The sequence below is a fragment of the Colletotrichum abscissum genome, assembly GCF_030869225.1.
Source record: "Colletotrichum abscissum strain IMI 504890 chromosome Unknown Scaffold_58.1, whole genome shotgun sequence".
Lineage (NCBI taxonomy): Eukaryota > Fungi > Ascomycota > Sordariomycetes > Glomerellales > Glomerellaceae > Colletotrichum > Colletotrichum abscissum.
The window spans coordinates 167,059-189,862 of record NW_026850501.1 but is presented as its reverse complement, the minus strand read 5'-3'; the positions used below and the strand labels follow the sequence as shown (position 1 = coordinate 189,862).

At 53.5% G+C, this 22,804-nt stretch overlaps 10 protein-coding genes across 10 annotated transcripts; 4 read left to right on the top strand and 6 right to left on the bottom strand.

The window, feature by feature from the left end:
• Positions 1 to 618: 618 nt before the first annotated feature.
• CABS01_14839 (uncharacterized protein) lies at positions 619 to 1,476 on the top strand (the record flags this gene model as incomplete). The annotated part of the gene is made up of 1 exon (XM_060548177.1): positions 619 to 1,476. The coding sequence occupies one exon, from the start codon at positions 619 to 621 to the stop codon at positions 1,474 to 1,476; it is 858 nt and encodes a 285-aa protein (XP_060392941.1).
• A 92-nt stretch (positions 1,477 to 1,568) lies between these two features.
• Positions 1,569 to 1,718, bottom strand: CABS01_14838 (uncharacterized protein; the record flags this gene model as incomplete). The annotated part of the gene is made up of 1 exon (XM_060548176.1): positions 1,569 to 1,718. The coding sequence occupies one exon, from the start codon at positions 1,716 to 1,718 to the stop codon at positions 1,569 to 1,571; it is 150 nt and encodes a 49-aa protein (XP_060392940.1).
• A 5,926-nt stretch (positions 1,719 to 7,644) lies between these two features.
• CABS01_14837 (uncharacterized protein) lies at positions 7,645 to 7,926 on the bottom strand (the record flags this gene model as incomplete). Its single annotated transcript, XM_060548175.1, has 2 exons — positions 7,645 to 7,733; positions 7,800 to 7,926. 2 exons carry the CDS (start codon positions 7,924 to 7,926, stop codon positions 7,645 to 7,647), a joined length of 216 nt encoding a protein of 71 aa, XP_060392939.1.
• Positions 7,927 to 9,922: 1,996 nt separating this feature from the next.
• On the top strand, positions 9,923 to 10,375 carry CABS01_14836 (uncharacterized protein; the record flags this gene model as incomplete). The annotated part of the gene is made up of 1 exon (XM_060548174.1): positions 9,923 to 10,375. The coding sequence occupies one exon, from the start codon at positions 9,923 to 9,925 to the stop codon at positions 10,373 to 10,375; it is 453 nt and encodes a 150-aa protein (XP_060392938.1).
• A 1,649-nt stretch (positions 10,376 to 12,024) lies between these two features.
• CABS01_14835 (Snf7 family protein) lies at positions 12,025 to 12,775 on the bottom strand (the record flags this gene model as incomplete). Its single annotated transcript, XM_060548173.1, has 2 exons — positions 12,025 to 12,663; positions 12,728 to 12,775. The coding sequence occupies 2 exons, from the start codon at positions 12,773 to 12,775 to the stop codon at positions 12,025 to 12,027; spliced, it is 687 nt and encodes a 228-aa protein (XP_060392937.1).
• Positions 12,776 to 14,545: 1,770 nt separating this feature from the next.
• On the top strand, positions 14,546 to 15,438 carry CABS01_14834 (Wos2; the record flags this gene model as incomplete). Its single annotated transcript, XM_060548172.1, has 3 exons — positions 14,546 to 14,573; positions 14,731 to 15,123; positions 15,227 to 15,438. The coding sequence occupies 3 exons, from the start codon at positions 14,546 to 14,548 to the stop codon at positions 15,436 to 15,438; spliced, it is 633 nt and encodes a 210-aa protein (XP_060392936.1).
• A 944-nt stretch (positions 15,439 to 16,382) lies between these two features.
• CABS01_14833 (RNA recognition domain-containing protein) lies at positions 16,383 to 18,158 on the bottom strand (the record flags this gene model as incomplete). Its single annotated transcript, XM_060548171.1, has 5 exons — positions 16,383 to 16,665; positions 16,716 to 16,792; positions 16,842 to 17,006; positions 17,839 to 17,868; positions 17,922 to 18,158. The coding sequence occupies 5 exons, from the start codon at positions 18,156 to 18,158 to the stop codon at positions 16,383 to 16,385; spliced, it is 792 nt and encodes a 263-aa protein (XP_060392935.1).
• Positions 18,159 to 19,459: 1,301 nt separating this feature from the next.
• On the bottom strand, positions 19,460 to 19,905 carry CABS01_14832 (oligosaccaryltransferase; the record flags this gene model as incomplete). The annotated part of the gene is made up of 2 exons (XM_060548170.1): positions 19,460 to 19,684; positions 19,750 to 19,905. Coding segments are annotated over 2 exons (381 nt in total), but the record flags the coding sequence as incomplete, so codon positions are not given.
• A 361-nt stretch (positions 19,906 to 20,266) lies between these two features.
• CABS01_14831 (uncharacterized protein) lies at positions 20,267 to 21,379 on the top strand (the record flags this gene model as incomplete). The annotated part of the gene is made up of 2 exons (XM_060548169.1): positions 20,267 to 20,886; positions 20,935 to 21,379. The coding sequence occupies 2 exons, from the start codon at positions 20,267 to 20,269 to the stop codon at positions 21,377 to 21,379; spliced, it is 1,065 nt and encodes a 354-aa protein (XP_060392933.1).
• Positions 21,380 to 21,721: 342 nt separating this feature from the next.
• CABS01_14830 (short-chain dehydrogenase) lies at positions 21,722 to 22,688 on the bottom strand (the record flags this gene model as incomplete). Its single annotated transcript, XM_060548168.1, has 5 exons — positions 21,722 to 21,811; positions 21,862 to 22,055; positions 22,108 to 22,220; positions 22,282 to 22,576; positions 22,637 to 22,688. The coding sequence occupies 5 exons, from the start codon at positions 22,686 to 22,688 to the stop codon at positions 21,722 to 21,724; spliced, it is 744 nt and encodes a 247-aa protein (XP_060392932.1).
• Positions 22,689 to 22,804: the final 116 nt, after the last annotated feature.

Below are 22,804 nucleotides of genomic sequence, written 5' to 3'. Positions count from 1 at the left end.
GGCTGGCGGTCGCGCGGGAGGAAGACCGTATTCCCAATCCTTGGTACCCTTCAGGCTCAGGCTCAGGCTGGCTGGTTAATTACCTGCTTCTGGTGATTCAGAGTTGGACCGCGGGCCTGGGCTTGGTGACTATTCTCGACGTGGCGTTGCCGAGGAGCTGCTGAGAGTGCTGCTGTCCGAACTATGGAGTCTCGTACCGGTATTTCGTAGTCGTCGTCGGCACCGCGGTACGGAGTACAGTACAGCCAGTACAGCGGGATTGTATAGGTTCGGATAGAGAGGACGGTGGATGACAAGAACGGAATATTGGAAATCCTGCTTTTGGCCTCTTTCTCTCGGTGATGACTTTTGTCCGTGTTTGTACTGCACCCGAGTAAGTCGGAGGGGCTGGGTTGACTCTTGCCTGCAGCTGCGCGTATCTATCTGTGTATACGAACGGGAGTAGCAGTGTGTGGGTGGTGTCTTTCGGCGTGGGCGGGAAGTGTTGCTGCTGATGGTGTTGTTGGTTATGATGACGCCGGCGCTGGCTTGCGATGACGCTTGTTATTGCTGGTTGCTGATGGTTGTTTGGTGTACTTGGTGTTGCTTTTACCGCCACTGTATGGTCGAAACACCGAGATGACTCGAACACAGGCAGAAAGAGTCATGATATATACAACTATACCAGAGTACGGTGTTACATCATGTATAGAGTATCAGTATTGCTTCAATAGTACCTTTTCTGGCATTGTGTCAACTATCAAATGTGAGAAACATCATGGCGCAAACAAAGCTGAATCGCAATCGCCGCTCGAGTGCCGCGGGGAATGTTCCCATGGGGCAACGGGAATGGAGTTGCGAACGGACGGGCCTGGCTCCGTAGGCGCAAGCGGTCTCGAAGACTCCGACTGGTCCCCAGCCCAGCTGTGTCTACTAGTTATTCGTACTATAACTAAGTCTACCTACGGATACATACGATCGATACGCAAGGGAGTCGGAGACAGAGCCGGCGATTCCATTCCAGCTGCCATCCCCAATCCAGATATCATCAAATTCAGAGTTTCTGACTCTGCATCGGGTCTATCCAGGCTGCTTTCCGTCTCTTGGTGCCTCGGTGTCTCGCATCCTTCAATTGTGATTGTCGACGGCCCCTGTCGGTGCGATTGTGCCGCTTGCCCACCCCCACGATGCAGCAGTGACAAACACGAGGCCGGCACCCCCTACTGTGATACTGAGGCCGACCTAGAACGGGAGGGAGAGACACCGGCGGTATTGGCGATGATTGTGTGTGATGAGAGGCAGGGGTTTGAAGAGGAAGACTGGACGCCGAGCGACGATACGGAAGAGGCCCGCAGACCGCCGACGGGGAAGCGGCGGGAGCTGTCTGCCTGTCTCACAGCGCACATCTTAGTAGGAGCATCGATTTGGCGATATCGACAGGCCAACAGCGGCAGAGCGGCAGCCAACCAGCCAAAAAGCAAAGAAAACGGAAAATGAATGAGCGGTGTTTGACCGCCTTGTCGGAAGGGGGTGAGGGTGTGAGTCTGTGTCGGGAATCATTGGTCGCGAGAAGAGGGCACTTGTCTACCTTACCTACACCGTAACAGGGGAAGAGTCATGATCCAGAAGTACCTCTGCACCCACTTCGGGCAGCAAAGATACTTGCAAGGGACCAAGAGAGTTTTGCCAAAAGCTGGTAATCCGCGGGGGCCAGAACGGATGGGCAAAATGCAGGGCATGTTGAGAGCTGGAGCGTTGGAGTTTGGCTCTCAGGCCCTCTAGGCGGTTCGCTAGGGACTTGTCCCCGGTGCTATCAGCAGCAATCACTGCTAATCGCTACCCCATTCGAGGCCCGACAGCGGCATGAGGCGGGGGCCCTGGGGGGGCCTGTGGCCTGGGGCCAGCCGTTTGAACACCCCTCGCGGGCAGGCTGGCTGGGGATCGCCCTTTCCTTCTGTCTGGCCCTGTCGCCTTGGGGCCGACCGTTCAATTCAGTGTTCTGGCCGGGGGGTCTTTTTCTGCCTGCCCTGTCCCGCGCCCTTTCTTCTTGCGTGCCCCTGCCCCCGCGGAAGGCAGTCTGGGCTGCCCCGGGCCTCGGGCGAGCCCAAAGAACTGGCACGGGCAGGAACCTGAAGAAAGCAGGTACCTTCCTCCACAGCAGAGGTTAGAACGGCAGGAAGGTACTTTCCTCCTGCCCAGACGGGCGAGACTCGAGAGAGACGGGAAGGAGAGACCTCGGTGCGCTCGGTGCTTCTCCGTCCAGACTTTTTGCGCCGTCTCAAACGGCGGGGGGAGGGCAGAAGGCATTTCTCTCGCTGCATCGGATTTACCCGTCACCCATCTGCCAATCTGGTCTCTACGGAGTACAGTTAGTTACTTAGGTTTTCAACTCAACACGCGCTACCGCTTCAACCTCTGATTGGACAAACCCCCCTCAAATCGTCAATCGCTCGCTGAATCTCTACAACTTTGACCGAGAATTCGAGTCACAGAAGCGGCCTATCGCATCCGTTTGATTTTGATATTGACATTTCCACTCGCCATCGATCGTTGTCGAGTGCCAGTCAGTTACACACATAGCATACACCCCCTTGGCTGCTTTTTCTGCTTCATTAACCGACTCATCGCATCAAGCAGAACATCTCACCCCCTCATTCTTGTTAGATTGTCGGGTCCCAGCTGCGAATGTGAATCTCCATGCGCCTCGATAGGCTGGAAGCCCCTCCTGGGGAAGCCAAGGATGAGGGGAAGAATCAAAGCAATGCCTAAATGAGCGCCCGCGATTGACTGAATGCATTCGGGGAACTACAGGAAGCACACCGACTTACCGCATGCTTTTTGACTTACAACGCCTCACCGCCGCCAGGGCCCTGCCACCTTTGATGCCGCCCAGCGATGGTGGACGTCCGATCTTGTTCTTGTTCCAGCGACGACAATACCTGCCTAATTACGGCGTACCTTGCCCGGTAAGGTCCAGATGCTGCCAATACCAGATTGCATGCACCTCAGGTTGAGGCCTTGTACCTCCATCTGTACAACACCACAACGACAGCAAGCCACATCACCAACACCAACGCCAACAAATATCGGGAGCCAAGAGGACGAAACATTGAAACGAGATGTGCCAGCAAATCTGCCGTGGCTGCATCCAGCACATCCTCATCAATCCCACCGCCTAGGTACCTCCCCTTCCCCAGGGCTGATGCTGATGGTTCTCTGGGCGCATCGCATCGCATTGCATCCGCGCCCATCCCGCTCCAGTGACAGACGAGAACGGCCACGACGGAAACTCAACTAGGAACTTCCGTATTGATCTTTTACCCAAACTTTACCAATTTGCCCGTACATGGCATGGACACCAAAAGAGAGACCAAAAAGCAAACTAGGGCCACCAGCCAGAACGGCCATTTCCGGACCCCCGGGCTCGCTCACGGCCGTTGTTTCTTTTCTTTCCAGGTTCCTGTCCATCACTTTTCACTTCCCGGCTGTCCAATTGCTTCTCGGCCGGCAAGCTGCTGCTTGGGGGGGCCCAATCCACTGGCCCGGTTCGAGATCCCCGGTCTCAGAAATTCCGTCAACTATCACCAACTGGCATCAGATCGTTTCTTTTCCGTCAATTTGGAAGAGTTTTTCTCATCTTTTCCTTGCACTGCTTGCAGTGCTCGCTGGGGGTCCTGGAAGTCTTGGGCTTCCCTCTCATTTCCGGCCCTGTTCCCTGTCGGCTTGTTGGGCTCGGTGCCTATTATCGCGACGGTTCGACCCCAGCTTTTTCGTCCACCCTTCCCGCTTGCCCAGCCTCTCCCGTCATGACCCTAGGCATCTCATCTTAAAAATATGGGAAAATTCCCACGAGGCGTACGGATACAGCTGCAAGCCTGCAAATCCCAGGTGCCCGGAGTCAGTTTGGAAGCCATGGCCATGTTGACGAGGTTGACGAGGTTGGCGGGCTGGCCAGGGCAGGGCGAGGCGAGGCGAAATGGAAAGAAGACATGGATCCTTCGTCATTTGCGGCGCTTCTTCTTTCATCCGCCAGGAGTCGGGGCTCAATTTCCAGAAACACACGGAGGCGCTTCCGTACATCATACAGAGTGTTGGCAGAGTTACAGATGTATCATCGTCTCATTCGGTAACACGCAAAGTGACAGCCAACACCCATCATCCCCGGCCGGCAAGCCAGTTCCATCTACTCCGTACGGATATAGACTAATTACAGAACACTCAATACTTACACCAAACTATCCATGGATACGAATCGTTGGTGTCTATACGGACGTGACGGAGTACGGATACACCAAGTTACCAACAAGGTTGTGTGAGTTGGATGATTCAGAGCAATCACTCGCGGGAATGCAACTGGTCTAGATGGATGGTCCCCGGATGCGACGCCGCGATGCCCCGACGATGCGGTTGGTTGTCGATTGGAATTCCGTTGGATGCCCGAATTTCCTCCATTCCTCTCCAGACAACCACCGACATCACCAACAAGCCCAAAGTCCCAACCCTGACCACCACCATCACCCGTTCCAACAAGCGAGAAACCCCCCGAGCGAACGCGCAACACAACCCGGAACCGCAACCGCATCCGCATTCAAACGAAATGCGACGACAACCACCAACTTACGAATACACCCGTTCGTGGGTGGATGGCTGGATGGATGGATGGATGGATGGATGGTGTGCCTTGCTCAGCTTGCTTCTGACTGTGCTGCCGCTGACTAGTAGCTACCATGCTCCCCCAACATCCAATGTTTCCGAACCGCAGAACTGACACCTAAGACGTCCAACCTAATTCCTATTCCAGACGCAATACGACTCAAACAACGGGTATATTACACATGCACTCACACACACCAGGGAAGGCGGTGACAAGGCGCATACCGATAATTCAGACCGCCCTGTCTCTACCGTGTACAGCACACCGAACAGGCTTACCGCCTGGTTATCGCTTCTGCTCCCTGCCTGTAAGATACAACTTGCCTGCCTATTCAGAAAGCAACACACCGGCGACTTGTCATTCGTGCCTTTTTCAAATGCTCGTTACCGTCGCGAATCAATACGGCCGTGCTGACTGGGCTCTGGCTCAGCCCGCGGCGAATGCTTTCCCGGCCTGAGTCAGACTGGGGGTGGCGCATTCGTGATTCCATTCCATTTACAATGACCTTCGGATACGTATTGATACTCAGTTTAAGTCTGTACACGGCGGTACCACCCACCTTTGTTTCCCCGGATCGTCCAAGCTGTAGTTGCGGCGGCGGTGGTGGTGGTGGTTTGTGGAGGGTGTGTATGTGTGTGTCGCCAGCCTTGGGATGAGAATAGTCAGGCCAAATGAACCCCTTTGTCAGTGACTCAGGGCCTGGGTTGTTGATTGATTGCTGACCCGAGTGACCTCACCTAAGAATAGGGTACGGATGGGCAAGGAAAAGCCGTTACGTTGCGCAGCGGAGGAACCTGTAAGTTTGTGTTCCTCCGCTTCCACATCCCTCATTCTTGTTGGTCGCACAAACGAAGAAACGGCGAGATCGTATTGGGTCTCGAACGCGAGTTTGCGACGGGCGGGAGAGGAGAGGGGCCCCTCTTCCGCGAATAAGCCATCTTCATCACCGTTTGCGTCGTCAGCATTCAGCAACGACAACGGATTTGTCGCAGCCCATTTTCGAATGAGATGGCAGAGGCGGCAACTCGCTATATGAGTGGTCCCCGCCATCAACGGCAGAGTCTCGTCCCGAATTCGGGGTTGTGCCACACCGCAGGGCATCCCGTTCCTGGACCTGCCAATTGTGCCCTTGCCTTGGCTTTGTAAAAGGGCGGCGGGAATGTATCCCGCAGGCACGCAAGGGGGTGTGAGAGAGCGATAGATGCTAGATCAACCTTCAACCACCAGCTGGGCAAGCATTTCCAGATATCCGAGCATACAGCGAGCTAACACGCAAGGGGAAACCCTCTTCGGCAATTCAAAAAGCTGAAGGCGGTCATGGCCCATGGACCTATCGAGACTGGCTGACAACTTAATTCCAAGACAGACAAGATGGACAGCGATCGTTCTGGACTTGGTCGCGGCAGGCAACATTCTTTAGAGTTTTGCATATTCCCTGCCCATCGATTGCCCTGATTTTCTATTTCGTCCAGTGTCTGGCAATGACTCCAACGAGTAACTTGTGAAACAAGCTCGACGACGACAAATGCCACCGCAGCAGCAGTAGCAGCGGCAGCACATGCCTGACGGGCGAGCGGCGGCGCGGTTGCAATCGAGTCGCATCCGGTCCGTGCCAACTACGGAACTTACTCGACGATCAACACCAAGCGGTAGGTAGCCGAGGCGGTAGCACCAATAGGTCGAAAGGAAGAAGCAGAAAAGATCAGACTGAAACGGGATTAAACCACGTACGGCTATGTTCCCCTTCGCAGTCAAGCTCTTTGGGGTAGCCACAGACGGTGTGGTTATCGACACCGACGCCACACCGAGCAAAGCACCGCAAATCGCTTCCGCCTGCCACTTCTTTTTCCGCAGTCTCCCCTCAGGACCCTTTCACAAGCTTGAGGTGGCTGAGGGAGAGAAGCCGAATAGGACCCCGAAAAAAAGGAAGCCATCACAAGCGTCTCCGTTCCCGCAAGGCCCGGCGTTGCATCTATTTGCAACAAGTGCACCGAGCACAACGCACCGGAACAGCCACCGCGGCATCGTCGACCTACCCAAAACCGCAACGCCCGACCCCAGACCGCGCGACGACACGACGCCAACGCCAGATAAAACCCTTTAGCTATCTATCTATCGGGCGGGTGTCGCGATTCATGGTGGTAGCGTTCACCCCCTGGACCAAACGCGCACCGAGCGACCGGAAGGATGCCCGCGGGGCTAGGTAGGGGGGGAGGACCGGGTTACAGACACCAGAGAACCAGGAATTGAGATTGTCCGCCCTGGACGACCTTCTAGAAAGCCGCTAGACGGTTTTTTCCCCTCTTAGCCTCCTTCTTCTTCCTCCCCCTGCGACCGCGGAGGGTGTGTGTGTTTGGGTGTTGCTTATCCCGGTTCATCCCCCCCGTCCCCCGAAATTGGACCGGCTGCGGGTTGTGGGACCCGTAGAAGAGAAGAGCAGAAAGCGTGGTTTGCGTGGGTGTGTGGATGCAGTTGCGGCAGGGGGTCCTGTTCCGGTCTAGCGGGTGATTGCGCGCTCTTCTCCCTGACGTGCTGCTGCTTTGAGCGTTTGGGTGTTTGCGATTTGCAGTTTGCAGTTTTGCCCTGGGACTTTCCGGCTCTTGCTCGGTTGCTGCCGGATTAGTCTACCGGGTGGATGGAGGGAGGGCAACGGAAATGGTCATGCAGTGTGTGGAATGCATAACTTCCCCCTCCCCTCCCCCTGAGTTATGCTCCCGGAAACGGTGGCTGCGAAACGGTCAGACCGTTTTGGGATTGTGGGACTGCTCGCCCCGAGGCCATAATACACCATTGAAGGATATCCCCATCGATCGGGGAAGTTTGTCAAAAAGGGATCTGCGTTCGGCGTTCCAGAGCCGTTGAGCCTTATTGCGGTTCCATCTCGTGGAGATGAAGATGGAGATTCCGCAACCGCCGGCCGAGAGATTGGGGGTGTTCTAGCTGACAAGAGCGTTGTTCATCTCTTGTTCGTCGCGTGCGTTGGAATTTTGGTGGTCTTACATCAGCCATTCTTACGCGGTATGCTTTGGGTGCAGGGCCTGTGGAGGTTCACCGGTCTCGTCGTACGGGTTGTCAGATCGTGGGGGATCGTCGGGGTGAGCTTGACTGATCAGTGATAGGCTGAACGGTCTGACTGAGAGCAGAGCCGCTTATGAGAGCAGCTTACAGATGGCATGCTGAGTCAACTGCTTCTGGCTTGGGGCCGTTGGGTTACTGGGAGATGCGGCTTTGCGGCGAGTGGAGAAGTAACGTGTCAGTGTTGTTGTCCTTTGAGTTGCGGTGAGCTTGAGCATTGGGACAGATATCACTGTTCGTATACCTGTTGCCGTGCTGTGTGACTTGGTTCTAAACAAAAGCGAGGCTTCTACAAGGCTTTGCGTGGTTAAGCGGCCTCCTGCAGAGGATATCCTTTCTTGTGTGAGGATATTGGGTCACATATCACAAGGAATAAGGTTTCTAGATCTCTAGATAGACAGCCTAGTTGGATGAAAAGGCCACTGGCCTGCTTCGTGGAGACAAAGTCAACTCGTGAGGCTTATTGAGATTCGTCCGGAACCATGCATGAATGGGCACATCGAGTTCACACTTGCACCAAACCTCTCACCCAAACCAATAAACCCTCCCAACGATCGATCGTGCCCATCTTGATCGAAACAGCAGAATCTATTCGCCGTAGTAAGACGCGCTACTGCCGCTACATTTATGCCACATAATAGTCTCTCCGCTCCAGTCTAATCCTACCCAACGCCGAGATCGAGGTTCCTCGACGCCTCGGGCCGGATGTACATCGACGAGAACGGGGTGGAGCAGAAGTGGGTTTGAACTGCCTAGCCGCGTTCGTCTCGTGTCGTGGAAAGAGAGTTTAAGGAGATGCAGACTTTGCGTGATGGTGGTCCAGGGGAGTTGGAGGCTGTTGAGGGGGGGATGGGGCCCGGAGACGGGGATCGGGGATCGGGATCGGGGTGGGTACCGGAGTGGGACAGTAAGAATGAGGCCAAGGCCGTCTTTGGGACTCGTGTATCATGTTGGACATGCCGGATCTGAGGAGGGGGGCTCATTTGACTGCCGGCGGGCATTATCTCGAGACTTGGAGGGTGGAGGATGAGGATGGGGAAGGGGGGGTGGTTTGCTTGCTGAGACGAGGTTGCGAACGTTATTTTCGAAGACGGCGAGCCTCTGAGAGGTATCGTGGTGTTGAGAGAGATGTCTGAGTTAAGATTTTGTTGATTGTGGTTGTGGTTGTGGTTGAGGTTTTCAAGGCTGTCTTGAACCGGATGCGGTACGTTCGAGGAGAGATGAGATATCAGATGCGGACAAGGCGAACATATCTTACTTGGGATATCTCGATCGCTTGAGACTGGAACTCCGACTTTGCGGCAGACATGTTGCAAGGCTTTGACTGCGATAGGACAGTGATGAGATCGAACCTGCTTATCTTACGATATCACGATCGATGGTGCAAGACAGTCTTGAAGCTTCATCATCAGTCCTGTCTGGGCATCACTGATAGGAGACATGTCGCCGAAGGCCTGTGAAAGCTTCGTCAAAGAGGTGGTGGTACCACTTGATGAACTTTTTTTTTTTTTGACAACCCGATCTTGACTCTATCTTGGCTTCGATGCTCATAGGAAGCAACGAGCGAAAATAGATGTATTTCCAAGGATGATATGTGCGTCGAGGACTACCAACTGAATTGAACAAGCCACTTGCTAGTCTTGCCGAAAGACTTACAACAAACGATGCTTGAGTGCTAAGAAGGGGGAAATCTGCACTTCCTATCACTTAATCGGATGAGACCCCGGATATTGAGGTTCTCACCAAGATCACATGAATGCTTAGATCGTCACTATCATACAATGCTCGATGAACCAGTGGAATCCCTGCTTGGCATGCTATGGACAAGTGCTTACGCCCCTCTAACCATCCTAGTAAATGGATGGGTCGAATGCTGGAGGGCTGCCACAGCTGCAGGAAACCCCCATGTCTTCAACGGTCTCGATGTTACCATGATTCTTCAATAGGTAATTCGAGCGTGGGAAGCATCTGATATCAACTCCCTTCTTGGCAGAAAGTGTGATGATCGACAGCGTCCCCGCAAAACCCCCTCTTCTGCTTGTGACTCGATGATGGGGCATAGACTGGTACATAGCGTTGGGATATGTCGGAAAACAATAGACGGAGGACGTGATTATTTCCTTTACTCATTTACCATCGTTGTTGCGATCAGCTTATATCTGCTGTCTTCCCTCGCATCTTGGACCCTCGAGAAACCGGAATACCGAACAAAAGATGGCAATCTCCCCCGAAGTAGCAGAAATCATCCGCCGCAAAAAAGCCCAATACTGCCGCTTCGCCGACACATGCGACTGGGACCGCTTCGACATAATCATGCTCCCCACCCTCACCTTCGAGGCCTTCGACCTAGACGGCAGCATCCTGATCCTCAACGGCGTCCGGTACCGCTGGACCTCGCGCGAAGCGTGGGTCGCGCACTTTAGCGAGGCCTTTAAAGTCATGCAGACGATGCACCTGACGGACGCGGGGGACCTGGAGCAGGTTTCCGAGGACGAGGTCAAGGCTGTGTTTGGGGTGATCTATCACGCTGGAACAAGGGGCTCGGAGTCGGGTTTGCATTCTACGGGCGCGGGGCATTATCATGAGACGTGGAGAAGAGTTGATGGGGATTGGTTTATGGAGAGGTGTTGTATGAGGAGGTTGTATTCTAAGGTGATGCAGATTTGATGTTTTTATGGGTTAACGGCGGTATTTTGGGGTTGGAAGATGAATTGATATCATTCAGATGTTAAGCCATGTTTTCCATAGTCTGAATGTAGTTGGTGGTGTTTTCTTAGTTTGGTTCGCTGCTAACCCAGAGGTCGTTGAGCTTTGAGAGAAGACAACAGATTGAATCATTTTCTATTATACCTGTTGTTCTCCCAGTGGCGGCAGGCCACGATAATATCGCGGCGAAGTAGTTGCATAAATAGCTTGTGCCGCCGATGCCGTTCCTTTCTCCATCTGGGCCTGTCTCCTTTCTGATGCCATCTTCCTCCTCTCTTGTGACCTCTCATTACTCCCTACTTTTCCGTTATTTGTTGCTGTTAGTCTTCCAATCTTAACTAAGCTTTACGATTTTGTCGTCGCTGCCTGTGAAGTTAGTCAAAGTGGTCCAATGGTTTGATGGCCTCGAGACAAGGAGACAATCAAGCCCGGGAGAGCTATACCTCGCATGCTTATTAGAGGGCCTCAGAGCTGAAGATTACAACACTATACTAGTCTGACATCAACATAGTATTCTGACAACGAGGCGAAAGCTGTAAATCAGTATCTTACCGATTATCACGCACGATCATTTACACGATCAAATTATGAGGTTCTTCGTATGTCCAAGAGAGAATGCTGTTTCGTCCCTCAGCCTTTGGTAACTCGCACATGATCCTTTGGCAAAAGCTGCTCCGATGAGAGCCACGATGCCATGTTGTCGAATTCACTCTCGATTTGCCCAAGTAACTTAATGCGCTGTTTGTATATAGCCATAGAAGTTGATCTTGACTTGATTTTAATCCATTTCAATACACCAATTAAGTAAAATCCGACATCAGTACCATCATCCACGGAAGAATGACCGCAAATCGCCCAACCGGCCACTTGAGAGGCACATGTAGCCTTAGTGAAAGGAAACAAACAATGAGAAGAGGGACAAGCTGGCAGCGAAGGATCTCAGCACGACCAAGTGCTTTTCTGAAGACTTCCACAAACAATGCCCACCGAAGCGTGGTGAACAGCTTACTTAGAGAGGATAAGACGGCATTCTCCGTGTGAGACATGGCGGGCGCTGCCAAGTTGAGATCTCAGATCTTAAAATCACGACCGGGGACGTCTGAAAGGTATGATTGGAAAATTTGGCTTGACAAACGGGGAAATTGGTCTCTTTTGGTTTATGATGGAAAGATCAAATATGACCTAATTGCTCTTTACATCGAAACAACGAGCTGGACAAAGTTGGAAGACATTTTTTCGTCTGAGGACTTTCTTTTTTAGTCTCTTAACTTATGCAAACCGCCAAGCGAAAGGAACTGTACAATGTCCTTTGGCCTAGAATCACCCGTCTGACCTTTCAACACGTGAAGAGAATGTTTACTTCTGAATGATGGCTACTCCAAACGCCAGACGAAACATGAAGATGACCCGGGAGCACAATGAGAGCCACAGAAACTGTGTAGATCTGGACACGCCCGACAAATTGCTGGGAAAAGCCCTGCCAGGCCTGGATGTGTCGCCGTCGTTGTATCTGGACCCTTGTGTGGAATGTTGCCTTTAAAAAAGCCGAGCTGACAGAATTGGCCCGTGAAACAAAACACCGTACGCCGCCTTTATCGATATGCAAGCCCTTAGCTCCGCAAGGCCTCCAGTCTGTTGCGCATCTGATTCATCATAGCCTCGGCATCCTCTTCCTCCTCCTCGACCTCGACCGGCTTGGGTTCTTGCGTGACCGGCGCAGCGGGGAGCTTCTCCTTGGACATGCGGTCCTTGAGAATCTCGCCGAGGACCTTGTCGACCTCGCCCTCGGCCTCCTCCTCTTCGAACTCGTCCATGTCCTCGGGCAGACTCTCGCCCACCATCTCCTCGATAATGCCGGCCTTCATCAACTCCGCGCTGAGTTCCTGCATCGTGCCGGCCAGCTCAGGTAGCCGAATCAAACGGTTGACGTCCTTCATCACGCCGACGCTCGCGCGGATGCTGCCCTCAATCTTCCTCACGGCAAACGCCTCGTTGACCTGCATTTGCACGCTGTTCAGTTGCGCCTTGGAAGTGACTAGGCGATTGCTCGTCTTGCGCGCGCGGATGAGTTCCCGCGCAAAGTCGCGCGCCTCCTTCTGTGCTTGTTTCTGTCTCGTCGGGTCTCGTTGGGCTCGCTTATCGGCTTGGAGGATGAGGTTCTTCGTCTTGGCCTCGACTTGCCTGACTTGGTTGATATCGCGGTCGAGTTTACGGATATTCGAGCGAATGAGAGCGTTGCATTTCCGCAGCTGTTCAGATACAAACTCATTAGAAATTTCCCAAGGCACTGCTGCCACGACGGGCGTAATCTACCTGTTGCTGCGGATCAGGCTTGACGAATATGGCTCTCAGCGTCTCCATGTTGTGCGGATCGACAAGCAAAAGGGCCGAAAGAAACCGTCAATACAGAGAGCCTAGGATACCGAGGCTTCGTGATGGTATGTAGTGGATGGTTCTTCGTAGCGCGTTGTGTTAGGCTGTCGCCAGCCTCGTCGTTTGCCAGGTTCAATCAGCGCTGCCTTGGGTTGGGAAGCGATGTGTCGTCATTCCCTGCTTGCCGCATCGACTGATACGGCTTGTAGTGGGGGATAGTCGTCACGTGGGGAAAGTGTGATTGATATGCACTTAATCAACTGAGTGCAAGTAAGGAGGGAGTGCATCTGACGAGTACCGCATTAAGCGAGTGGGTGGTTGACGCTGGATGGGGGCCTGGAAAGCTTCGACTGACTGAACTGGCACCTTGGCAGTAACAAGAAACACATTTTGAGTCAATGACTGCAGCCTTTGGTTCATCCTGAAATCTAAAAGCCATTCAATCGGTACCCATTGGCAGGATGAGAGGTCTCTCAGTCGAATGAGAAGCTGCTCGCCCCTGTGTCATCCAGCGGACAGTTTGGGAATCCGAGTGCGGGCAGTGAGTATCACACAGGTAGGCGAATCGCACGTTCCGGGCGGCCCGTATTGCAGCAAATGAGACCCCTGGTGGATAAGAAATCGGCAAGGGCCCACGATGATCTCACTGCCTGCCTTAGTTGACCCGCGTCGGAAGACAGGACGAAGTTACGCTGTTGTGGCTGGCTACCTACCTACCTTATACATAGATGGATGTCAAGTACCGTAGTTGGATGCTCAGGCCCGGTTGGATGACAGCTCCGACGCCGAGGGACCTGGGAATCAGAATGAAGAACAGACTTTCGTCTCGCCGGAAGATCAAAGATTCCAGATCGCCTTACATTAGTTGACACAAGGGAACAGACTGCTCCAGGTCGATTTTGTTGTGTGCATGCGTCTGCCATGATGCGCCTCACCAAGAGCTGCAGGCAAGCGACATCTATCCACTCAGAATGCTTCTTACGCCTATTTCGTGGGGTTGCAGGGGGCTGGAAAGCTCTTTCGGCCGCGAAGCCAACGTCAGCAAAGAGGGGAAGACAGGGAAACAGGTACTCGCATCTGGGGCAACAGTCCCACATGGAAAGAAGTACCTGGTATCAACTGGAAAGACAGAAAAGAGGCTCGGCCAGGTACCTGGCACCGCCAAAAGAAGAATAGGGAAAAAAATAAACAGCCCTGGACTGAACGGGAGGGAGGAGGGGAACTTGGAGGGGGGGGAAAGGAGGCGGGATTTCTAAGTGTACAGTGCGTTCAGCCCTGCCAGGGTCCGGTCCGCAGCGGCCCAGTGGTGGTGGCAGCACCAGTTGGCCCCCAGTGCCAGTGCCAGCCTGGAGCTGTTAGTGCTGCGAGGTACTCCGTAAGGTAGGTGCTCTGTGCATCCTGCCGCCTGCCTGGTGTGGGTTACTACTAAATCTTTCGGATTCGAGCGCCTTCTACAATTGCCCGTGATCTCCAGGCGGTAACTGGAGCCCACCCGGCCTCACCCCAACCAAGGGCCCAGCCTTTTCAAACCTGTAGCCTCACAACCCCCTCCAGCTTCTCTCTTCCACACACTCTCAACTCCTCCAACTCCAACAGTCGTTGTCGATATCTGCACAACGTCTACACATAATACCCCTTCTCACTAGGTCAATTTGCCAACCGCGATTGCCTCCTTGCGACACCTTTGCGCCTCGCGTGAATCAACCTACCCCTCATCCCCCGTCATAGCTCCCTGCTCGACAAATTCCCACCAGCAAAATGTCTGCCACCACACAAACTCCTGAGGGTACGTACAAGCTCATCTTCCCATTTGGCGCGTTCTAGGAATTCAATCGCCGACTTATACATCCGCCGGCAACTCATGCTATCTTCATTTTTGAAGTCACGCCCTTAACCCCCATGTCGGAACATGCGCCGAAGCTAACCCGGTCTCCCCCCCACAGTTCTCTGGGCCCAGCGCTCCAGCTCGTCAGACGCCTCCAAGAACTTCGTCTACTTGACGATCACCGTTCCCGATGTTCCCAAGTCCAGTCTCAAGGTCGACCTGAAGCCTACCGGCCTGTCCTTCAGCGGTACCTCCGACTCTCTGAAGCGCTCGTATGCCGTTGACCTCGAGCTGTACGCTGAGATCGACCCCGCTGAGAGCAAGGTCAACCACACCGGCAAGAATGTCGAGTTCAAGCTCCAGAAGAAGGAACTCAAGGAGGAGTACTGGCCTCGCCTGCTCAAGGAGGCCAAGAAGGTCCACTTCCTGAAGACCGACTTTGACAAGTGGGTCGATGAGGACGAGCAGGATGAGGCTGCCGAGGAGGATTTCTCTCAGTTCGGCGGTATGGGTACGTGATTTACAAACTCCCTTGCAACTCAACACCCCGCCATGGTGGATTACGGTGCAATAGAGCCTTTCCAGTTGCAAAGACTAACACGTTCGTTCACTAGGTGGCATGCCTGGTATGGGTGGCCCCGGCGGCGGCGACTTCGGCGGCATCGACTTCTCCAAGCTTGGCGGCGGCGGCGCACCGGGTATGGAAGGCTTGGGAGATATGGAGGACGAGGAAGATGATGAGGATGACGATGACATGCCTGCCTTGGAGGGCGAGGAGGACGACGGCAAGGCCGCACCTGCTGCTGACAAGGCTGCTGCGAAATAAGCAATCTCTTCCTTTATCACGCACCCCGAGACGACTTTCCCGGCACTTAGGCCAGCAATCTTGGCTGCAACGCCCGTGGATACCGCTCTAGACTAACGACTATGAATGTACTTTTTCGAATCAAAAGACCAAAAGAAAAGACGACACGTGATCTGTGGGATTGGTTTCTACTTATTTAAGACGAGAACTCAAGGTGTGGTAGGCATTTAGCGAATGGATATCATGATTCTCTGAGCATTCTTTCGAACCCCACCGTGGACGTTACTTACTAGCAAACGCGGTTCGTGGTCTGTCTGTCTGTAGGCGCTCGGTGTACGAGAAGATGTCTAGGATCGAATTTTTGCGTCTGTGAAGCCGGGAAACCTACTTCAAGATCATGGGTTGGTGAATCGATTTGAGAGATCAGCTGTGTTCCTTTATCTACATCATTAAAGGTCTCCGCATGCCTGACCGCAACCTGTCTGCCCCCCCCCCCCCCTCTTCTTCTTGCTAAATAACTGAATGATTTGCTCAGACACTAATTAATCACGAAGAACTTCACGTTGCGTTATTGAATCTCAAGTTGGGGGCTCGGCGCTTTGTGTATTAGAGTCTGTCCGACTTGAGCATCGCTATAATACATGCCCTGCTATAATTTGGGCGAAGCAGATGGGTGATGTGGTGTTCCGGCTCAATGAAGCCGTGGTTGGTGTTTTTGTAATGTTTGGGAATAATTGCCGGAAGGCCGAGGGAGGCAGTCTGAGAGCTTGAAAGAAACCAAAACATGTCGAAACCAAAGCCATAATCCCGTAACCTCCGTGTCTTCTCTCCTTCCAGCAATCTGTTTGAGAGTTTCGGAGTCGCGCGCATAAGGAAAGTTGAAGGGAGCCCCCCACACAATGTGCCACTTTGACCTCCTCAGTGCCCAGCGATATGTGAATGAGTCTGTAGTAGCTTTGTACCGTTTACATGATCTCATCCTCCATAGCAGCGTCGCCGTTAGTGGCTGCGGGGGCAGGTGCGGGGGCAGCGGCGTTCTCATTGGGGTTGGCACCAGACTCGAAGTAATCGGCCATCTCGGAGTCAAGCTCCTCGGCCGTCTTCTTTGCAGGACGGCCGGTGCGCTTGGCACGGGGCTTCTTGCCACCAGTGCCAGCAGCGGCAGGGCCACCCTTGCCGGCGTTCGCGTTGTTGCTGTTGTTGTTGCGCTTGTTGTTGGCAGCAGACTTGGGCTGAGCCTTGGGTTGTCTGTTTTCTTGTTAATATGTATTTCAGTATCTCAAAGAGATTTTGCTTACGTGGTGCGCTCAGCAAGAGTCTTCTTGGCAGGAGGGATGACGTTGGCTGCCTGAGAAGCGCCAACAACGATCTCAATCTAGTCCCCGTTAGAGTGTACATGAAAGGGTATGATTCGAGAAGCTTACCTTGATCGGGCGGTTGTCAACGAGAAGACCGTTCAGCTTCTGGAAGGCCTTGCTAGCGCCATCCGCCTCGCGGAATGTGATGTTGGCAATGCCGCGGCTAACAGAGTTGGGTCCGTAAGAGATGTCAACTCTCTTGATGGGTCCAACTGATGTGAGAAAGTACTCCTGAAGGGAAAGTCGATGTTAGTTATCCGTAAGCGTTGATGTTTCAATCACGAGCGTCGTCCGAACCCGAGCCGCACGAGGGGCAAGGAATCGGCAGAAATCCAATAGTCGACCGGAGCACAGGAGGTTGGCAGCGAGCAGAGCAGTGAGCGTTAGTACGCACGTCAGCGTCCATCCCCAAAGAAGCCCCAGTTGAAGCCATGGCTGCCTCGTGTTCAGTTGCCATCAAGTCGGAGGGTATCACCCCAAGTCGTAACAGCTGCTGTGGGGGAACGTCGTAACACATGGCCGTAACACCAGTTTCAGACCCAAATAGCCATGTGTATGTACTATGCCCCGAAACCCCGCTGAAAGGCCATCCGTCATTGTAGGTTCGCGAATCGATAGCAGCGAAGCTATGTATCGAAGCCGTCCTGGCCTGTGCTGCGACGTTGCTCACTGCTTTGCTCGCCGGAAAGGGCTTCATATTGCATCATCATGCTGATGAGCGGTGCCAGACCAAGTTGGTCTTGTGGATATCCGTCGAAGACAGCCAACGTCCCATATTTTCAGTCGGCTGTACCAATTTCTTGGGTGCTGACCAGGCTACCTCAAATTTGGACTGTGTTCGCGCGACAGGGACGTGCTCAACTTCTGATGAGCTCTGCGCCGTATCTCAGGATCGCAGATATCGAGGAAGGAGTCTTGGCGGTGTCTTGACGGATTCCGTTTGGGAAGCGGCAATGGCCACAGTGGATTTGATATCGCTACGACGCCGGCTGGGAAGGAGAGCAGGCGAGAAATAACATGTCGAACCAAGTCCGAGGGCTGAAGAGCCTTATCGGCAACATACCTTGATCTGTTGCTCGTTGACATCCTTGGGCTTCGTATGTGTTAGCTTGCGCCAGGATTGACGGAGGGAGGAAAGTAACTTACCAGGTTGCTCACGATGACCTTGCTGTCACCAGAGCCTTGCGCAGGCTTGGCGGCATTAGGCTTGTTGGCGGCGGCGCCGCGCGCAGGTCGCGATGTCTTCTGAACACCGCCGACAGGGGCAGCGGCCGCAGGGCGACCACCGGTGGATCGACGCTGAGAGCGACGGCCGGGTCCGCCGGCAGAACGGCGTTGGGTCGAGAGAATCTCATCGAGAGACTGGTCAAGCTTTCCAGACATGATGACTGTGGTGTTGGATTTGTTTGATAGGAAAATGTGCTTGCGATAATGCTGCGATGAGAAAGCAGCTGGTCGATGGGTCTCTTCAAGTATTATTAGGTCGTGAAGAGCGTGATGCGAAACGAAGTGCTGATGTGATGAAGAATCAAACTCTGACGCGTAGAAGCTTGCGCGCGAGGAGTGGTCGGTCTGAAGGAAGAGGTAGAGAATACAGGAGCTGCGCAAAAATTTGAGGATGCAGCTGAAGAAGGAAAACTTTGGTCGGGAGGCCGAGGGGTCTTTTTGATGTTGGACGGGGAGGTTTGTCTTTGGGAAGAAGAAAGGTAACGAGATCAATGGAATGGGCGGGTGAAGGCGAAATGGGAAAGGAGACGGGGCAAGGTGTTGGTGCCAGCGGAGCGGCAGGCTGCGGCGCGCCTGACCAAAACAAGGGGGGCCTGAGGACCCCGTTGACAGCGGGAAGTTGATTGGTCTCACTAGTCCTCTTTGGGCCGAGAAGGATCCGCCAGAGCTGCTGCCTCCTCAGCCACACATCCCCTGTTTGCGCCTTCCAATTGTTCCATTTCGGGAAGCAGCTGGTCAGGTCTCCTTTCCATCTCTTTGGCGCTGAGTTCAATGCGCCTTATCGAAAGATATAACTTGCCGAAGCAAGAATTGGGGCAATTGAGGCAGCAGGCCATAAACCAACAGGCCCTGGTATCACTGGATAGTACGATTGATTCTCAAGATTTGGTCAGCGCCACAGCCAATAGTTTGAGTAGGCTGTAGCATGGCCTACCGTCATGAGGCATCCACAGCATTTACGCAGAGAATACGAAGGTAGGGGAGTTCAAGATCATGGACCTCGGTGTCTGTCAATGGCATTGCAAGACCGCAGTATGGAGGTTGTGCCGTGGGATTTTGCGCACAAAGTCGATGTTCATCACGTGTATGCAGCGCTGAGCCAGATTAGACTAAGGTATCGTCTCAATGGTGATGCTCTAATGTTTCGATTTTGGAGGGCAAGAGCTTGTCGATGCCCCTAGTGTTTGCTTCTTTGACTGCATTAACTTTCGAAGCTCTGTGTTCTCTCAAGGGAGGAACGTTTCGTTGTCAACCCCCTGAAAGACCGTATTCGATATCACCTGTCCCCTCAGACACTGACATCAATGCCCTCTCTCATCGCTAATATGTCGCCCCAAGCCTCGCGTCTCGTTCGTCTCAGGGCAGTCGCAGAATTCCCAAATACCTCTCGCCATATGTATCTTACAGCGGATATCCCATGGCACCTGACTATCTCACTTGCGCCGTTTTGTGGCCTTCTAGGACGCTGCTTTGGCGGACTTCGCGGGTCGTACAGCCTTCTCGGGCTTTTCCTCTTCATTGTTGACTTCTACATAGTGGTAGAAGATAATGAGAACCATGGCGGCAGAGCCAAGGAAGATCGCAAGGCGGTAGAGATCGTTGTCGGAAATCATGATGGGCTCGGGATCGTTTGCGCGGCGATGCTTTTGGGTGATGTGCAAGGAGGATCTTCGAGGGGACTTCGGCGTTTGAGCGTCAGTTTTCCGTACCAATACTGCAATAGAAGAAAACAATGACTTGAACGTACAGTGAGTGTCTTTCTTCCAACAATCAATGGAAGGAGTTGAAGTTGTTCGTCAAGGTGAGCTGTTTGGACTTGCTGGCGCGGCGCACATGGAGCTTGAGATGAGGATGGCAATGGGTAACCAAACGGACAACTAGACCACTGGAGCTGCTGTCCACGTTTAGACCGGCCACGCTAAGAGTGACTTGGTGCTCGAGTCGGTCCTCCACTTCAGTACCGCACCCCCCGGTCAAATCTGCTGTGACGCTCCGCCCCCACCAATGTAAGCCCTTCACGTGACCCGCCCACCGTGCCTTGAACTTCTGACTTCATCCACGGCGCTCCCACTCTTCTTGGATTTGCAGTGATGACTTTTTGCGTTACGTCGATCTGAGCGGACCCTATCGACCTGTTTGTCGACATCCCACAACAACACGAACCAAACTAATCCCGCCAGAAGCGGTTACTCAGTCGTAGCAGAAGACTTTTGCTTCTGCCCACCAACCTTTTCTCGTCTCCAGAAACCGAATACCCCGCCAAGATGCCTCCCAAGAAAGTGGACAAGCCGGCCAAGAAGGCCGTCAAGGTCGAGGACAAGACCTTCGGCATGAAAAACAAGAAGGGTGGCGCGGCCCAGAAGCAGATTGCCCAAATGGCGTCTTCGATGAGGAATGGTGGCAGTGCCGAAGAGAAGCGCAAGCAGGCAGAGAAGGAGGCGAGAGAGCGCGAGAAGAAGGCGGCGGAGGAAGCCAAGAGGGAGACCGACATGCTTCTGAACAAGCCCGCACAGATTCAAAAAGTCCCGTTCGGTGTCGACCCCAAGACAGTTGTCTGCAACTTTTACAAGAAGGGCAACTGTGAGAAAGGCAAGAAGTGCAAGTTCTCTCACAACCTCGAAGACGAACGCAAAACGTCAAAGAAGAACCTGTACACGGATACCCGCAAGGAAGAGGAGGAGAAGAAGAAGGCCGAGACTTCTGCCGACTGGGACGAGGAGAAGCTTCGCTCTGTCGTTCTTTCCAAGAAGGGCAACCAACAGACCACAACTGACAAGGTCTGCAAGTTCTTCGTCGAGGCCATCGAGGACGGCAAATACGGATGGTTCTGGATCTGTCCAAATGGCGGCGACAAGTGCAAATACAAGCATGCTCTTCCACCAGGGTAAGTGACATCAGTCCAGCGGTCATTATCATGCTAACATTGCCACAGATTCATTTTGAAGACCAAGGAGCAGAGAGCAGCTGAAAAGGCTCTCATGGACAAGTCACCTCTCAAGACCCTCACCTTGGAAGACTTCCTCGAGTCAGAGCGACACAAACTTACCGGCACCCTCACACCGGTCACGCCGGAGTCATTCGCCAAATGGAAGAAGGAGCGTCTGGACAAGAAGGCGGCCGAGGAGCAGGCCAAGAAGGCCAAGGAAGCAACTGGTCGTGCCCTGTTCGAAAGTGGCAACTGGCGCACAACCGAGGACGATGAGGAGGAGGACGACGATGATGAAGAAGACGATGGAATGTGGAACTTGGAGAAGCTGCGTGCCGAGACCGCTGCTCTTCGCGAGAAGAGGGAAGAGGAACGTTTGGCTGCCATCAACGGTGGCCCTGTTCCACCAGTGGTACCAGAACCGGTAGCTGCCGAGGCGTCCGGATCTTGAGCTTCCTAACAGAGGAGAAGCCTTCTTGTATGCGCCCGAGGTTGCGAGCATCACCACGAAACAGGCCGATTCCGAGCACCTGGAAGACCAGGTTCATCCGGCGGCCGTGCCCATGCTACGCCAAACCACGGTGGCAGATCCGTCTACTCTCACACCTAAAATCAATGAAGTATGACTACGTACGTAACGTGCACATCAACTTCCTAAGTTGAGTACTCGTGAGACTACCAATGGGGATATATTGAGGATCTTTGGCTACTTAGAGAGAGGCTAGAGATTACTGGTGGTTACATTCAATCATGACGTGGATCTATCTCAACGTCTCCAGTGCCGCTTGATTGCTCAGAACTTTTCCACGTACGGTCTGATGTCAATTTCCTGACTGAACGCGGAGCGGTGTTGCGTGTGCAGGTACCAGTAGGCATCAGCAATCTTGATGTTGTTAGCAACATGTCTGCTTCAGGGGTTTGAAAATCACTTACAGCGTCCGGTGAAATCTTGCCATCTTCTGCGCCATCGTTGGCAACGTAGGCCTTACCCCACGGGGTATCAATGCCTCCGTCGATGATGGCGTGTGCCACATGGACCCCCTTCGGACCGAACTCGCGTGCTAGAGATTGGCCTAAGGCGCGGAGGGCGAATTTGCCTGCCGCAAACCCTCCAAACAATGCGCTGCCTGCGGAAGAAGGTCAGTCATCTTTCAGCTCATCCCCACTCTGGAGACAAACCTTTGATGGATGCCGTGGCTCCAGTGATGATCAAAGACGGCGGGTGAGGGGAGTCGGACACCGACTCGAGCAACAGGGGAAGCGTCTTTTGCGCGAATGTGAAGAACCCCTTACTATATACCGTGCGTGTCAGTCGCCTCTTCCAGAAGACCCAGTAAACGATGTCTCACGTACGGCGCAGCATCGAGACTGACATCAAGCTCCTCTCGCTTAAGCTCGAGGAACGGCTTGCGGGAAAAGCCGGCGTTGACATTGTAGATGGCGGCAGCGAGCTTGCTTCCGGGGAGCTCCTTCTTGATCGTCTCAAAGGCAGCGTTGACGGCGGCCTCGTCTGTGGCATCGGCCGTGATGCCGAAGGCTTGGCCACCGGCCTGCTTGATCTCGTCCACGATGGCGTTGTAGCTCTCTGGCTTGCGGGCGAGGAGCACGACTGGGTACGCCTTTGAGAAACGGACGGCTGCTGCGCGGCCTGCTGTTGCGTTAGTCTCGACTGTCTTAACGGTACGCTATTGTAGGAGTGCGTTCTGACCAGTGCCGGAACCCGCTCCGGAGATGATTGCGTAGAATGATTTGGAGGCCATGTTTAATCAGACGTTTTGGGATACCGTTTATTTTGGTGTGTTGTTTTCAAGTTTTATTAGGAATTATGAAGTGAAACTGAGATGCTTTGAAATGCGATTGATACGCGGCGAGCAGA